Genomic DNA, 15,698 nt, shown 5'->3' on the forward strand with positions numbered 1-15,698 from the left:
AAATGATAGAAATTACAGCATGATTTTGAAAAAATCCAGCTAATTTTTTTGAAAATGTCAATTACAACGGTCAAGCTTCAGTATTTTGGGTACCCAAGCATTCATGATGGATGCTAAATCCATTTCCACCATCCAAAAACAATTTAAACACTCCCACAGTCAAATTTCAAAATTTGCCGTCCAGACAAAATTGTGATCTCTTTCGATAAGACTGGAAAAAATGGTCTACCTTTGTGTGGGAAACATGATTGAACATCAAAGTTTCAAACGAATGCGTACACGCATAGAGGATTATTATGGAATATTCCTTCTTCAAGTAATCGTAATATAAGCCATGAGGATATTAAATGTCCTTAAAAACTAAAGCACAGAACTTGGGAGCTTCAAGACCCAGGAATGGAATTTGGTATTTGGTAAACATTTTACAAGGGAAACATGATTGAACATCAAAGTTTCAAACGAATGCATACAAACTTACGGTAATCACCCACAAGCTTTCAAGTTCATGGCCCCTAAATTTTTTCATTCTTGATAATATTTTCTCACTATTTCAATTTCAATTTCATGATGCTTCCAAAAAAAATTAGAAAACAATTTTATAAGTTTTAATTTCTATCTATAAAATAGCTACTCCATCATAAAGAACAGAGATTATTGCTACTCCGTCATGAAGAATAGAGAACTTGCGAGCTTCGAGACCCAGGAATGGAATTTGGTAACATTTTAAATTGAGTTTCCAATACAAGCTTTCTCAATCTGACAGAATCACCTACAAGCTTTCAAGTTCATGGGCCCTAAATTTTTGCGTTCTTGATTATGTTGTCTCATTGTTTCAATGTCAATTTCATGATGCTTCCAAAAAACTATAAAACAGTTTTAAAGTGTTATTTTTTATCTATAAATTAGCTACTTCATCATGGAGAATACACATTTGTTAGGTATTATTTGGCATTTCACATGATGTTGTATTATGAGTCATTGTGTAAGTAAAGCAACATTGTGAATCTAGTGTGAGGAGGACCAAGGTGTATTTAGTAGTCACAATTGATTGAGGGATGAGGCACATTGAAGAGTCATAGATAAGAGAGATGCATTGAAGAGCATTTTGGTAGTCCATCATGAGAAACTGTGTGAGGCATTTTTCCACCATTTGGTCATCTCAACATATTTGTTACTTTCTGAAACTAGCATTTCCCAGGTATGCTTGTCCACTAAAGTTTGTTATGTGATTCACTGTAGTGTTGCAAGTTACACTGCATGGTTTCTTAAATTCTACTGTGGTTTTACTAATTGCCTATATGGTCTGCTAAAGCCAAAATATTATAGCTTATGACATGACGTGTGAAGTTTACTTTCCAGGCTTTAGTTATAGAAAACAGTAGCTGAGTTTTGTTACTTGTAACTTGTTGAATAGTTGAGTATACTAACATAGTAAAGTCTGATATACTATAGTATATACCATATTGCATTTCCAACAGATAGGAGGCATTTGATTGAAATAAAATTTAAATACTAAAATCTGAAGCATTCCTAGGAGACAAAATAGTCTCCAGAACTTCTAAATCGCCCAAGTCTCCAATTTCATTTGGAAATTCTTTTATGTTTGTACCCTTAAGATCTAATTTTTTTAGGTACTTTTGATATGCTATTTGCGGAGGTAATATTTCAATGTTCTTACAATAGGAAACATCTAAACATTCAAGTGTGCTGATGTTTCCCAGTGTTTCGCTAGAGACGGTTAAATTATAGCACCAACTCAAATCAAGATATTTAAGACGAATTAAATTACCAAAAGAACCTGGAAGCATCTGCAACTGTAGGGAGTGAGACAGACCTATGTATTTCAGGTTTATTAAATTACCTAAAGACTTTGGAAGCACCTGCAAATGAGAAGAGTGAGACAGATCGATGTAATCCATGTTTATAAAGTACCCAAAGGAATCTGGCAGTGACTTTAGATTTGGGCAATTGTTTGTTGATAAGTTGGCCCATCAATTCTCCATATTCTCCTCTACCAAAGCTCTCAGCGCTCTCTTTCAATCTCAGTTATCAATTACATGAATACCAACTCACTGTGAAGGCACAGTTTGTTGATAAGTTGGCTCATCGATTCTCCGTATTCTCCTCTGCCAAAGCTCTCAGCTCTCTCTTTCAATCTCAGTTATCATAGATTCACAATCTCAGTTAGCACAGATTCACAGACACATGACATAAACATCCACACATATACACAACAAACATTACAAAAAAGAAAATATAACAGTACATGGGTAGGTAGTTCATGGGAATATGAAAGATAGAGAGTATATTTAAAAACCTTATTTAAAAATCATAAATGTAAATGGCTTTCTTTTTTAAGATACTAATATTTTGGAATTTATTTGTCTCAAATTGTGTGTTTACATTTCTTCCATAATAATCGCTAAATGTGAAGCTTATTACATATGCTTTGTCCCTATTCAAAAAGGATGAGTCAATCTGAGACCATCCATTCAAACACAGAACATCAAGGAAAATATGCGTCCTGCCGTGAGCTATATGGGTAACATTCATCAGAGAATCTACCAAGGCTATATGCTAGGCAGACCTTGCACTTTCTCCATAATGTTTTAATTTGGATTGTCGAAAGGCAACTACACAACCTCCCTCAACAATCTAACATCTTAGAATACAAACTCTTCCTGACATATAACCTTTGGCTAAGACTTCAATTATGCATTCATTTCAAATTTATTTCTTTGCTTTTCACATTTCAAGCACCTTCACTTGTTGCTGCAACTGCTCCAGTAATCCCGCCTCAGCCCACTGCTTAGGACAACCCTTAGCATCAATGTACTCCAACGACATACAATGTTGGATACCTGGCAGCCCTTCTAACTTGGAGCACCCATGAACATTTAATACCTGAAGCTTTGTCAGTTTGGCCAATCCCCGTATGCTCTTCAGCTTCGCACAATCATATGCCTGCAACTCTTTCAAAGATACCAACGTTTCAATACCTGGCAGCTCCTCTACATTTTTGCACCGACTAATCTCCAGCACTTGAAGTTTTGGAAGACCAGAAAGCCCTGCTATTTTCCTCAAGTTAGAGCAATTAGTCAATTCCAGTTTTATCAGAGTCTTTGGCAATGTTCCGACCTCCACCAAATGATTACAAAACCTGAGGGAGACATATTTAAGGATGGGGCAGACACCTGTGGCAAATGATACCTCTGATAATTTCGTGTTATAAACTTCTAAGACTTGTAGCCGAGGCATGCAGTTTTCATTGGGAGATTCTAAATTATTCAATGTTTGCAACCGGAAATTCAATACTCCTAACTCAGTCAACTGAGTCAACAGTCGAATAGTCACCGGAAAATGTTTCAATTCACTGCAATTCTCGAGCCTCAATTCCTTTAAGATCTTCAAGTGACCAAGTGAAAGTGGTAGACTGTCCAGCGAAGGGCTCCCTATTTCCAGAACTTCTAAAAAGAAATTTTGTCCAGCGAAGGGCTCCCTATTTCCAGGTGCCAGGAGGGATCTCATACATACATACACAACTGATTTCTTTATTCTAGTAACATACTCCGCTATGTTTTGCATTTTACAATAACCGCTTATGAGAGAAAAACATAATCTGAAATGTCATTCAACTCTCATAATCTGAAATGCCATTTAACTTCCTACAACTTAACAGGTATCTACTATTCAGTTCATCGTTATATATTTAAAAAAAAAAAAAAAAGGAAATACAAATGAATTGTTTACATTATCAGATCAACTGTCTTAAGCGTATCTGTCAAATGGAAACTATTTAAGCTCATCACTATTCAAGAAGTGAATGTACCCCTCCCCAGGTCACAACTGTCAAATTCTATAGGCCTATCAGAGTAAAGATAGACAAACAAGCTCCTTCAATTTCTACTCCACATAGTACGCAAGTCTCCGGAGGTTCATCCTCCTGATTTTATCTGCCTTCTTGGATGGTTTCTTGACCGGCTGATTTAAAACCCCTGCATCAGCTTCGTCATGGAACCATCCGACTGACTTCTGGGCCGAATACATGAGCTGCGAAAAGCCTGTTCCAGAAAACAAATTAGGTCAGATACTCTAGACAGACTTCAGTTTAAATTATAAAATGTCATGTTACAAAGAGAAAATCACCGCCTTGATAAACAGCTGTGAAACTCAAATAAACATTTGTGAGACAGAGAAATTAAAAAATAAAAAAGATAAAAAAACCTTCTATACATTTATCTAGATTCTAAACTGAAAGATCGGAAGATGTACCACTACTAAAAAACCTGGGAGACAAATTGGCAAACAATGTATTAGTAATGAGATCAAGAATGAACACCTACTTCGAACTACTGTCTACAGCAACATATTCTCTAAATATAGGACAAGCAAAACAACTCTTTATTTCCAATTCCGACAAACATTAACAACTGAGAAAAACTATGTTGCACTGTATTTTGGGAATAGGGGGGGCTCAGTTTCCAGGGATGACTGAAAGGAACTCCCAAATTTCATCAAAGGCAGACAGGGATGGCAAATATTAATTTTTTTAATAAAATATTAAAAAATCGAAAAGAGAGATAATAAAACTTTATCAAATTAGCAACACTTAATTTATGGGTCCAAATGGCCTTGTCTGTGTGAATATTAGAACCCTGAAAACTAAATAGGGTCCAAGTACCTATCAAATGTGGGAGCCAAAACTATTGTGATTATGCTTCGTTACAATAAACATACTACATGGAATGTAGGCACGCACTGCATAGATAATATTTGTCATGGTCTGAATGTTGAACCCAACAAGATAAAGAATTTACCTTTTTGGATAATAGTGCCACATGAGCAGTGGTTTAGATAGGGGCATCCAACATCTCCAAATCTAGAAAAGACACCTCCCATAGAGATATATACAGGATGTGAGGAAATTCCACCACATCCTCGGGAGCATCCCTTCTAAACAGCGAGTTCCCCTTGTCCAAGTCCCCAGAGGCAGGGATAGGCAAGGGATATCCAGGGGTGGGAAAAACTCCCCATGCTACACTAGAAAAACTTAATGAACTAGGGTAGGTAATAACAGAGATTACAGATTTCTAAGCATGATGAAGAAACAATTAACATGGGGGACTCGTCCCCATGCTACACTAGAAAAAAAACTCAATGAAATATGGTAAGTAATAACAGAGATTAGAGATTTCTTGGCAAAAAGTAAGAAACAATTAACTAAACCTACTAGTTACCTCCTACAGACATCAGTCAGATTGGACGTTAAAAAGTTGTAAAATATGAAGAAGAAGCAGAAGAAATTACTCATGAAAAGCAACCTCTAGAAAACAAGTTCTCCTAGTATATTTTCTCAACCCACAAGGTATAACAAATTAGTTTCCATCCATTGTTGAAAAACTTGTCTAGGCAAATAAACCAGTACAGCCAGAGTGTAAGGGTGCACCTAAGACTCGAACAAAAACTCGGCAATAGAAATTATTCAAAATGAGGGGTTTTCTTTTCTCTTTGGCCTTTAATTTTTGACGATGGTCAGCTTTTTTTTCCATCTGCCTAGCAAGTAACCCACAAATACTTGCAGGTCTGACACTTCACAATTCAAACTGGGGACCAAGTTAACTTAGACTTGCAGCAGTACTGAGCTGAGTTCGACACGGGAGCACTTAAAAGACTCCACGAGTTTTCAACTCTCATTAATAGAGATTTTGTGCTCTTTCTGTCAACATGACACTATTGTGAAACTTCCAAGATCTGAATCATTGCTGGCCCAGTGATTGGCTAACACAAGAGTGCCACTGTCACTTGCAAGAATAAAACTTGAGACCTGTGACCAGTGAATTCCCCACTTTGCCATTAAACCACGGACCCATGTCCCAGTGTTTGTGTTTTACGATAAAGAAAAACTCATAGCAGAGACAACATGATCTTCTGGTTTATGATCCATCTAGGGCATCAAAGCAATCAAAGCCAAATGGGCATTCATGCCACGTTGGCAGGATAATCATGACAACCATTCAGAAAAAACAATTTTGGGGAAGTTTCTTTGTTTTGCTTTGTTAGTTTAGCTTCTCACTGGGGTTCTCTGAGTTCGATGGAAGGAGAAAGGATAGAGAGAGAAGAAAAGTCACGGGCACAACAGGATACAGACCAGAACAGCGCATGTAAATCTTGCTGCCAATACTAGAGTGCAAAACAACTGTACTCATCTGTAACAAAACTCTGTATAGAAATTTCCCAGTGAATAAAGCCACACTCTTCCTTCTCAAAATAGTTTTGAACTTTTGTGTAATAAATCTCACTGGTAATATCTTGCTTCCTATATTTTCTTACTTCCCTAAATGCTAAATGTAAACCGACTGAAATGTCCCTGTTTTGGGCGTCCTCATAGCTCTCTGTTAGTAGCTTTGGTTTCTTTGCTGTAATTGTCATTAGAAGGTATCCAAAGACTCTTCTGATCTACTGTGTTTTTCTAATTTCTCTGGCATGAACTGTGTATATAAATCGATCTGCCCTGTTTTCTGGGTATTACTTTAATACTGACTAGCAGTTTGGTCCCCTGTTAATGTCTCTGTGTTGGCAGGTGACAGAGCAGGTCATTTGATATCAGAGTGCTATACAATCCTGGAAGTGGATGATTAAAACCAGACAATAGTATCACTTGGAGGGAGAAAAGCCCCAGGAAGAGTGAAGACAAACCTTTCAACAAATTGATGGGCAGATGCATACAGAAAAACTGAATAACAGATTAAGGCAGCTTGAGGCTTATTTCAGTTGTCAGGGACATTCTGATGTGCAAAAGATTACCTTTGCATGTTTGAAAATGTCAAAGCATGCCCTCCTGTGGTGGGAAAGCTATTGCTAGAATTTGTAACAGCAAAAGAAAGCACTTGTTATGTATTATAACGAGTTCAAAGTTTTGCTGAGAAGGAAATTATAGCCAGCCAGGTGTGAAAGGGAGGAGAAAATCCAGAGGCAGTGTCTTAGATAGCGTCACAGGCAGCTTGTCCAAGATTACACTGACGAGTTCCAAAAAGCAAGCTATCATACTGAGTATTTTGGAAGATGAAGCCAGCGTGGTTATGAAATACATTGGAGTTATTCACTATTACATTCGACAAGAGCTGGCCTTGCTCAAGGTTCACAGCCTTGATTGGGCCTGTACAGAGATAGTGTAATGAAGCCAAAAGCAAATGAGGTGCTGTGATTAGAGGGAGCTCCAGAGAACCAATGAGAGAAATGAATGAACAAAAATAGACCATGAAAGGTAAAAGGTTGCTAGTACCGTACAAAGGATGGATGAAGAACAGAATGATGAATGTAAGGCAAAAGAATGGACCATTGCAAAAGACATGGGCATACCAAGGACCAATGTTGGGAGTTACATCCAGAACTGATTCCCAAGAATCGGGAAAGAAAAAATTCCCTGTGATGAAATGTGCTCCAATGGACAAACAAGAAGTCGGAGGAACAGGAAGATGGATGAAAACTGAACCTTATGGATCAGCCTCGCCCTGAGCGAAAAAATGAAAGCAAAAACGTCTTCTTTGTGAAGGGTCAGTTAAAAAGTCCATTACTTACAGCCCAGTAGCCAGAAAAATCTGATATCTGAAGCTTTTGAGCAGCAATTGGGTTTATCAACGGAGGCACATCCAAAACCTTACCCATTTGGTTGGCTGCATAAAGACATGGACCTCAAGGTCACAAGAAAATACAAGTTTGACTTCACCATCTCTGCCCAATCAATTAATGAAATCATTTGTGATGTAGTTCTGCTTGATGTCAGTGAGATAGTGATGGGCATTGGGGAGTCCTTACTTATGTGACTGAGATGATATTTTCTATAGAAGACCAGATAAGTGTATGCTGCTCAAGCTCTATCTCATTAAATCTTACTTGGGTAAAGAAAATATATCCTCGCTTCGGGCGACCCAAATGAATCCATAATCCAGCAAAAGGTTCATTTTGACAATATTAAGGCCCAAGGTGGAAAAAAGGAGTGCCGAACAAGTAAATCAGAATTTTGATAGGTGGGCAAAGGAATCAGCTAAAGGACCTTCTGTCGCAGTCTAAGGAGGTGGGTCTTGAGCCAAAAGGGGTACAGATTGAAAAGCCAGTTCAGCATTAAATTCAGCTATTGCCGGAGGCAATCCTGCCCAACTTAGAGCCAGAGCCAAGTGTATTTCTTTGCATGTCACTTGTTTTATCTTTTGAAATAATCATGTGCTTGGCTCGCTTTCAACATTAAGAATGTAAGACAATGGTCGCTGCTCATGAAAACCGTAGGCCCATCTTGGCAGCATTGCAACAAACAGAAACAGGTGAGAATGCACATGAAGTGAATGATTATTGTACAATTCTGATAAGCTATGCACCCTGAGAGAAGAAGCTAGAGGCTGGAGTTCACTTGCTACCAGAGGCCCATACTTCAAAAGTCGCTGGCCACTTTGGTGTATAAGGAAAATGCACGCTGCACATTCCCTTCTAGTGCCTTCAAGGCCTTGGGAAATTATACCTATGGACTTTCTTGGTGGGCTGTCCAAAACCAAAACTTGCGACGGAAGTCTACCATACCTGCAGCATTGTTACAACTGGGCCATTCATGGCTGAACCAGCAAATCGCCTTTTCAAACCTTGCTTGGGATTCCTGCCCCAAACTCCACTTAATATAGTGTTACAAAGTATGAAAGAGCGGAAGGTAGCAGGTCCAGTAATGATTAGCTTAGTGCTGTTACATTCATAGAATGAGCTCAAGAACTTTATTCTCAACTGCAGGCCAGGTTGCAAGAGGTTCAAGCACAGTATACCCGGAGGAAGATAGCACTTCCAAATTTCCAGGCTGAGTTGAGGAACAGTAAAACGAAGCCTAAGGAGCCCAGGGACCAGATCTATTCGTGAGGGTAAGTTGATGGAGACCATCAAACTACCAGGGGCAAGGCCCGATCCATCTAGGACATCAATGCAATCAGAACCACGGGTGCATTCAAGCCAGGTGGCAGTAGAGTCACCAAAAACAATTGGTAAAAAACACAGTCCTGGGGAAGTTTCGATGTTTTGCTTTGTTAGTTTATCTTTTTCCATTGGGATTCACTGAGTTCCCTGGAAGGAGAAATAGGGCAGGGGATACAAAAAGAAGCCAGAGCAGAGAATAAAGGTCACAGACACAACAAGACAAATATGTAAACTTTGCATAGTATTCTCCCGTTGAATAACTAAACACTCTTCTACTAAAATTTGTTTTCTGTGTAGTAAATTTTGTTGGCAATAACTTGCTTACCCTGTTTTATTATTATTATTTCCATGGCATGTTCTGGGCAAAGTTTAAACCAACCGATATGCCCCTCTTTCTGAGCACCTTCGAAGCTCTCTGTTAGTAGATTAGTTTTCTTTGCCGTAATTGCCATTAGCAGAAACTAAATATTCTGCCGATTTACTATGTTGATTTCTCTGGCAAAATCTATGTATATAAATGGATCTGTCCTGTTTTCTGGGCATTTTAGCAGTTTGGTCCCCAATAACAGTCTCAGTCCTATCAGGTGCCAGGAGGACATCATTTTAGCAGAGTTGGTGCTGAAGCAGCTGGTGACTCCAGCTTTTGTAGCATGATATTTGAGAGCTCTTGTCATCGCTATCTAGGTTATCAACACCACTATCTGGGTTATCAACACCAGCCGCCCTAATTCCACACACTTCCGTGGTTGCCTGTTTATTGGTGAAATACAAGGATAAGAAAATTTACAGACATTTATATCAAACAATTTATAAAGATTTGATTGATGTGGGCACTTACGTATGAGAAGTACTACAATACTGAGAGGGGAGGGTTGAGATCTCACCCATTATATGCGTCCAGATCGAAACCCCTTATTTCTGCAACACGAGAAAGGGAATCTCTCCAGGTTTGAATGCTGGTGGAGTTGTATCGCGGTTTCCCTTCACCTGTTTGCGTGGGGGCATGAGGATACAGGGGATGCCATTGCCAATGCCGATTCGACTATACAAATAGAAACTGGAGCCCGTAAACTGAAACAGCCATAAACTCCATGAAACCGTAAACGGAAACAGCCATAAACTCCACGAACTCTGCCGGAAGCTCGGCGCACAGATCTATCTGGGTTATCAACACCAGCCGCCCTAATTCCACACACTTCCGTGGTTGCCTGTTTATTGGTGAAATACAAGGATAAGAAAATTTACAGAAATTTATATCAAACAATTTATAAAGATTTGATTGATGTGGGCACTTACGTATGAGAAGTACTACAATACTGAGAGGGGAGGGTTGAGATCTCACCCATTATATGCGTCTAGATCGAAACCCCTTATTTCTGCAACACGAGAAAGGGCATCTCTCCAGGTTTGAATGCTGGTGGAGTTGTATCGCGGTTTCCCTTCACCCGTTTGCGTGGGGGCATGAGGATACAGAGATGCCATTACCAATGTTGATTCGACTATACAAATAGAAACTGGAGCCCGTAAACTGAAACAACCATAAACTCCATGAAACCGTAAATGGAAACAGCCATAAACTCCACGAACTCTGCCGAAAACTCAGCACACAGATGTCAAGTGGTGAGTGAACTATCGCCCTAAATAACTAATCACTAATATAATGTTTTAAAACATTTTTTTATTAAATTAGATGGCTGATTTTTGTTCAATCGTCTAACAAAAGATCTAACGGCTACGATTAGGCAGAAAGGCATTTGGGGGAGTCCATTTCAGAGGGAAACGCCTTACAGCTTAATAAACAAACAACACCCAATCTCACCATTTAGCTTATAAAACAAAACATAGCTTATAAAACAAAACAGTAAACAAATTTTTTTGTTTATCTAAAAAAAATGCATTTTACACTTGTTCCCAACATCTTCATATACAACGCATGAGGGAATGGTATACACAAACCCACACCGAAAAAATTGCAGATGTACAGATAAAACAGGTACTCAATCAGATTGAATACTTGAAATCGGAGGTCTGATCGTGTCGTGAGCTATGATTCCTCCTTTTGTTGTACTGAATCTTTATCCAACGCAGGCCAGCTGAAGTTCATGCTTTGGCCTTCTTTGCGCCTGTGCTTGCAGCAGATTTAGCCTTTTCAAACCTTGTGACTGCTATAGATTTCATTTTCTTACTATAATATTCCAATTTTCTCTTGCTCTTTGCAGACCCATCATAGCCAAAGTCATCGTTGCAATCCCATTGATCTGCCCACGTAAGTCTTGAAAAATTGTTGTACTGGATTTAACAGCCGTGGCCATTGAAAAATTAGGCTTATCTTATCTTGAAACTGAGACTTAAACCCTGAGAATCATGGATGGATACACAGGAATAGGAAATCAAAAGTCACCCAGAGAATGTATATACCTCCCCAGTGGGCGGAGATACGAATATATATACAACCCTTAGAAACTTGTGACTTTGTTCGTTGGGAGGGGGCGGCTACAAAAGTCAGTGCAGTGGATGAATAGAGCCTTCTAGTAATAGAATCTTCTACAAGCTGCTGTGAAGAATGTTACTTGGTACGACGACCATGCTTATGTGGCAAATGCAGGGTGTGGCAAATGCAGGGTGTGATGTGAATGAATAAAATTTTAACATCCATAAGATTAGTTATAGTTTATGGGATTACTAGCTTCCCTGTTTTTTGCCTTTTGCAATTCAATCTTCTTATTATTCAAACTAATGATGAGCTGACCCAACTTCCTAACAATGCCCTCACTGAAAAGACAATGTCAAGAAACCGAATTTAACATCATGTTGTAACTGTCTCTGATGTCTATGAAAGCATCACAAAGTGAAAAAAGTACACACGCGCTCTTCCCAAGCTTCTTTATGTCTTGATGCATATTATGAAATATAAAATGTATTATAAAGTAGTGTTTTGATGCATATTATAGATTGGTACCTATCTATGTTAACCCATAATATAATTTATATAACAATATTGTTTCTATAAAACATTTACAAATAATAAATAACCATTTTTATGCACAATAATTTCTAAATTCAAAAAAATAAAATTTAGATAATTAACCATAAATAGTTACAAACTCTCTTGGTACTCTATTGTTATACATTTTGGAAGGTTTCCTGGTATATTTTATGGTCTAATTTACTCTGAATTAAACACAGATTTGTTGGAATCACTAGTTTAAGTTGTGAACTCTGTAAAATGGAATGCCCAAATTTTTAAAGATGTTGAATTTATATATGCAATCAAAAATTAATTTTAAATAATAAAAATCAATATTTAACCAAAAATAATTTGCCAAATTCCAACCAAAAACTCCAAAACTTATAATACACAAACAACAACCAAAATTCCAAAACTTATAATAAACAAACAGCAACCAAACTCGCCAGTTAGCTTATAAAACAAAACAGTAAACAATTTTTTTTATTTATCTAAAAAAAATGCATTTTACACGTGTTCCCAACATCTTCATATACAACGCGTGAGTGAATGGTATACACAAACCCAAACTGAAAAAATTGCAGATGTACAGATAAAACAGGTACTCAATCAGATTGAATATTTGAAATCGGAGGTCTAATCGTGTTGTGAGCTATGATTGCTCTTTTTGTTGTACTGAATCTTTAGCCAACGCACGCCAACTGAAGTTCCTGCTTTGGCCTTCTTTCCGCCTGTGCTTGCAGCATATTTAGCCTTTCCAAACCCTGTGACCGCTACAGATTTCATTTTCTTATTATAATTTTCCAATTTGCTCTTGCTCTTTGCAGACCCATCATAGCCAAAGTCATCATTGCAATCCCACTGATCTGCCCACGTAAGTTCTGAAGAATTGTTGTACTGATGGTCGAACCAAGGTGCCATTTCACTGGATTTAACAGTCGTGGCCATTGAAAAATTAGGCTTATCTTATCTTGAAACTGAGACTCAAACCCTGAGAATTAATGGATGGATACACAGGAATAGCAAATCAAAAGTCACTCGCAGAATGTATATACCTCCCTACTGGGCGGAGATACGAATATGTATACAAAGAGGATAACAATCTTATTTGGCTCATTGAAGAGGAGAATCTCCAATGGTTGAGGTGTTTAGAAGATAACAAAGTTAGCAATCATTTTGGAGAGGAGTTGTTTACACTGTTTGGGGCTTTCAACTTAATTATTTGCAATGGTCTAGATATATGGAAAAGGTCTGGAAACTTCACTTGCAACACATACAATGGGGCAAGGAAAACCCAATGCTCTTGACAATCACTATCAAGGGGCAAAATTCTTTTAACACAAGAAAATTGTACTATGAGATTAATTCGGAAGGAGAAAAGTGGTTTCAAAAGCTTCAACATTCATGAGTTAACAAATATAATTCAAAGTGCACTTGAGAAGTGCAAAAGAGCAAAAAATAGGGAATCATAATCAAATTGTTTTCATGTAAATGCTTGGTTTGATGATGAATGCAAAATGACAAGGAGAACTTTGAAAAATGCAAGAACGGAGAAGATGAATGTAAAGTTATATAAGCATATACTAAAAAGGAAAAACGATGAGTTCATGAAAACAGGGAGAGAAGAGTTAATATATTTAAGCAAGAATAATCCAAAGCTTTTCTGGCATGAATTGCAACCAAGAAAGAATCAAATTGAAAATAATATTATAGCCAATCAATGGTTTGAATATGCAAAAAAACTCTATGAGAAAGAATCTGAGGCAGTGTCCCCCCCTAGGATCAACACAAATTCAAATCTCTTCACATTACAGGAGGTGGAGAATGGAATTAAGAAGCTGAAAATAGGAAAGGAAAAGGACTTGGTTGAACTTCAAGCAGAGTATCTAAAATGGGGAATGAACGCTCTTGCACCGCACATCATGGAAATATTCAACAACATCATTTAGCAAGGATTTCCAAGAGACTGGACAACTAACCTAGCAATACCCCTTTTAAAAGTGGAGACATTAATAATCCATCCAACTATAGAACAATTATTATCAATCCTTTGTTTGCAAAGCTTTTTGGCAGCATGGTAGAAGACATAATTAGTAAATGGGCAGAAGTAAAAGAAAAGAGGGCAAGAGGACAAGCGGGTTTTAGGCCGAAACATTCTACAGTGGATCATGGCATCACGTTGAGACACATTGTTGAAAAGGTTTGGGAAGACAAAGAAGAAGTATTTTGCCGCTTTGTTGACTTCAAAAAATCATTTGACATAGTCCCTAGGGATAAGTTGTGGCGTAGAATGGAAGAACTTGAAATTCATGTGCATTATAGAGTCGTCGTCCATAGACATTATGAAGAAGTGAAAGTCAAAATTAGAACCTCAACAGGTATTTTAGAAGGCTTTAGAAGTGACATTGGAGTCAAGCAAGGTTTCCCTCCATCCCCTACGCTTTTTGGTCTATATATTGATAAATTGGAAGAGTGGCTCAATCTGCAAGGTGGAGATGGTGTTCGGTTGGGGGAGTTTGTGATAAATCTTCTTTTATATGCTGATGATATTGTATTGATTTTAAATCAGCCCATGGATCGCAAATGCACTTATATGCCCTTGAACATTTTTGTAGAGCAGTGGGGATGCAAGTCAATACTAGCAAAACCAAAATAATGAATTTTTCTAATAAAAGGAAGCAGAGCCAGCATACTTTCTTCTTTGAAGATGACATTCTTGAAGAAGTAAATGAGTACAAGTACCTTGGGATTCATTTCAACAACAAACTCAATTGGGAGGACTGTAGAAAGAAGATAATTTTAGGAGGGTGGAAAGCATTATATGCTCTTCAATACAGATGTAGAGAGACAGAGTTATGGGATTGGAAAACGATTAAAGTGCTTTTTGGACTCCTAGTTTGTCCAATGATGCTATATGGGTGTGAATTGTGGGCTAGCAGCACTCCCATCTCAAAATGGAAACAAATTGAGAAAATCCAAAAACACTTGATCATGAGCAAGTTCAAAATAAAAAGTTTAGTACCTTATGAGATAATGTTGAGTGAAACAGGGGAAACTCCCATTGAAGCAATTGCTATGGTGTGGCTCATAAGATATCTAAAAAGAATTGAGCAAATGAGAGTAGGTAGATGGCCTAATATTATCTTCAATGAAGGCACAAGTGAAAGGAAGAAAACATGGATGAAACAAAACTACACATGGATGCAAAAATGGAATATCTACCTCAATGCTTGTCCCACAAATAGAAAGGAGCTAAAGGGTTTTGTTATGGAGAAGTTTCATAAAAAGGTATGGGGAAAATAGTTGGGTAGAAAGAAGAAATATTACATTGAGGAATTCAACCCTACGTGTGATCTACAACAAAAAGAGTTCATTGGAGCTAGCATTTCATGGAGGGAAAAGTTTCTTATTGCTCAATTAAGGACCAACTCACATCAACTTCGGTGTGAAACAAGACGGTGGAAAAGGCCTAAAGAAACTTGGGAAGAACAAGTGTGTAAATTTCATACGTTTGGGGCTATGGAATCGGAAAAACATTTTATTTTGGAATGTAATGCATTCAAAGACATCAGAGAAAGTTATGAGAACATTTTAGCATCAGTTTCTTGGCATTGTCTTTTTAGCGAGGGGATTGTTGGAAGTTTGGGCTAGCTCATCGTCAATTTGAATCGAAAAAGGATTGAATTGCAAAAAGCGAAAAATAGGGAACTAATGGTCTCATAGACTACTTTTAGTCTTGTGGACCTTAAAATATCATTTCATTTCATTGAATTGACAAGCT

General features: G+C 37.8%; 2 protein-coding genes across 3 annotated transcripts; both read right to left on the reverse strand.

Moving 5' to 3' along the window:
• Positions 1 to 2,669: 2,669 nt before the first annotated feature.
• Positions 2,670 to 3,400, reverse strand: LOC149263666 (uncharacterized). Its single transcript, XM_089426569.1, has one exon. It carries the CDS (start codon positions 3,256 to 3,258, stop codon positions 2,746 to 2,748), a length of 513 nt encoding a protein of 170 aa, XP_089282695.1. The 5' UTR covers positions 3,259 to 3,400; the 3' UTR covers positions 2,670 to 2,745.
• A 492-nt stretch (positions 3,401 to 3,892) lies between these two features.
• On the reverse strand, positions 3,893 to 11,443 carry LOC149263667 (uncharacterized). Of its 2 annotated transcripts, none has more exons than XM_089426574.1 (4): positions 10,964 to 11,443; positions 10,292 to 10,477; positions 9,834 to 10,157; positions 3,893 to 4,061 (listed from the first exon to the last, which is right to left on the reverse strand). In XM_089426574.1, the coding sequence occupies exons 2-3, from the start codon at positions 10,429 to 10,431 to the stop codon at positions 9,992 to 9,994; spliced, it is 306 nt and encodes a 101-aa protein (XP_089282700.1). In that variant the 5' UTR covers positions 10,432 to 10,477; positions 10,964 to 11,443; the 3' UTR covers positions 3,893 to 4,061; positions 9,834 to 9,991. The 2 variants fall into 2 exon arrangements, with proteins under 2 accessions (XP_089282700.1, XP_089282698.1); XM_089426572.1 differs by having other exon boundaries at positions 10,292 to 10,537; positions 10,964 to 11,440.
• Positions 11,444 to 15,698: the final 4,255 nt, after the last annotated feature.

Source organism: Pinus tabuliformis, chromosome 6 (assembly GCF_031772625.1).
Source record: "Pinus tabuliformis cultivar Carrire ecotype Pingquan chromosome 6, CPIR1, whole genome shotgun sequence".
Classification (NCBI taxonomy): Eukaryota; Viridiplantae; Streptophyta; class Pinopsida; order Pinales; family Pinaceae; genus Pinus; species Pinus tabuliformis.

What these genes read in the sequence shown, in the direction of transcription:
- LOC149263667 (XM_089426574.1), bottom strand. Translation starts at nt 10,431, where the DNA reads ATGGCATCTCTGTATCCTCATGCCCCCACGCAAACGGGTGAAGGGAAA. An exon ending in GATCTAGACGCATATAATGG is followed by an intron (nt 10,158 to 10,291) that starts GTGAGATCTCAA and finishes ACCAATAAACAG; the next exon opens with GCAACCACGGAAGTGTGTGG.
- LOC149263666 (XM_089426569.1), bottom strand. Translation starts at nt 3,258, where the DNA reads ATGCCTCGGCTACAAGTCTTAGAAGTTTATAACACGAAATTATCAGAG.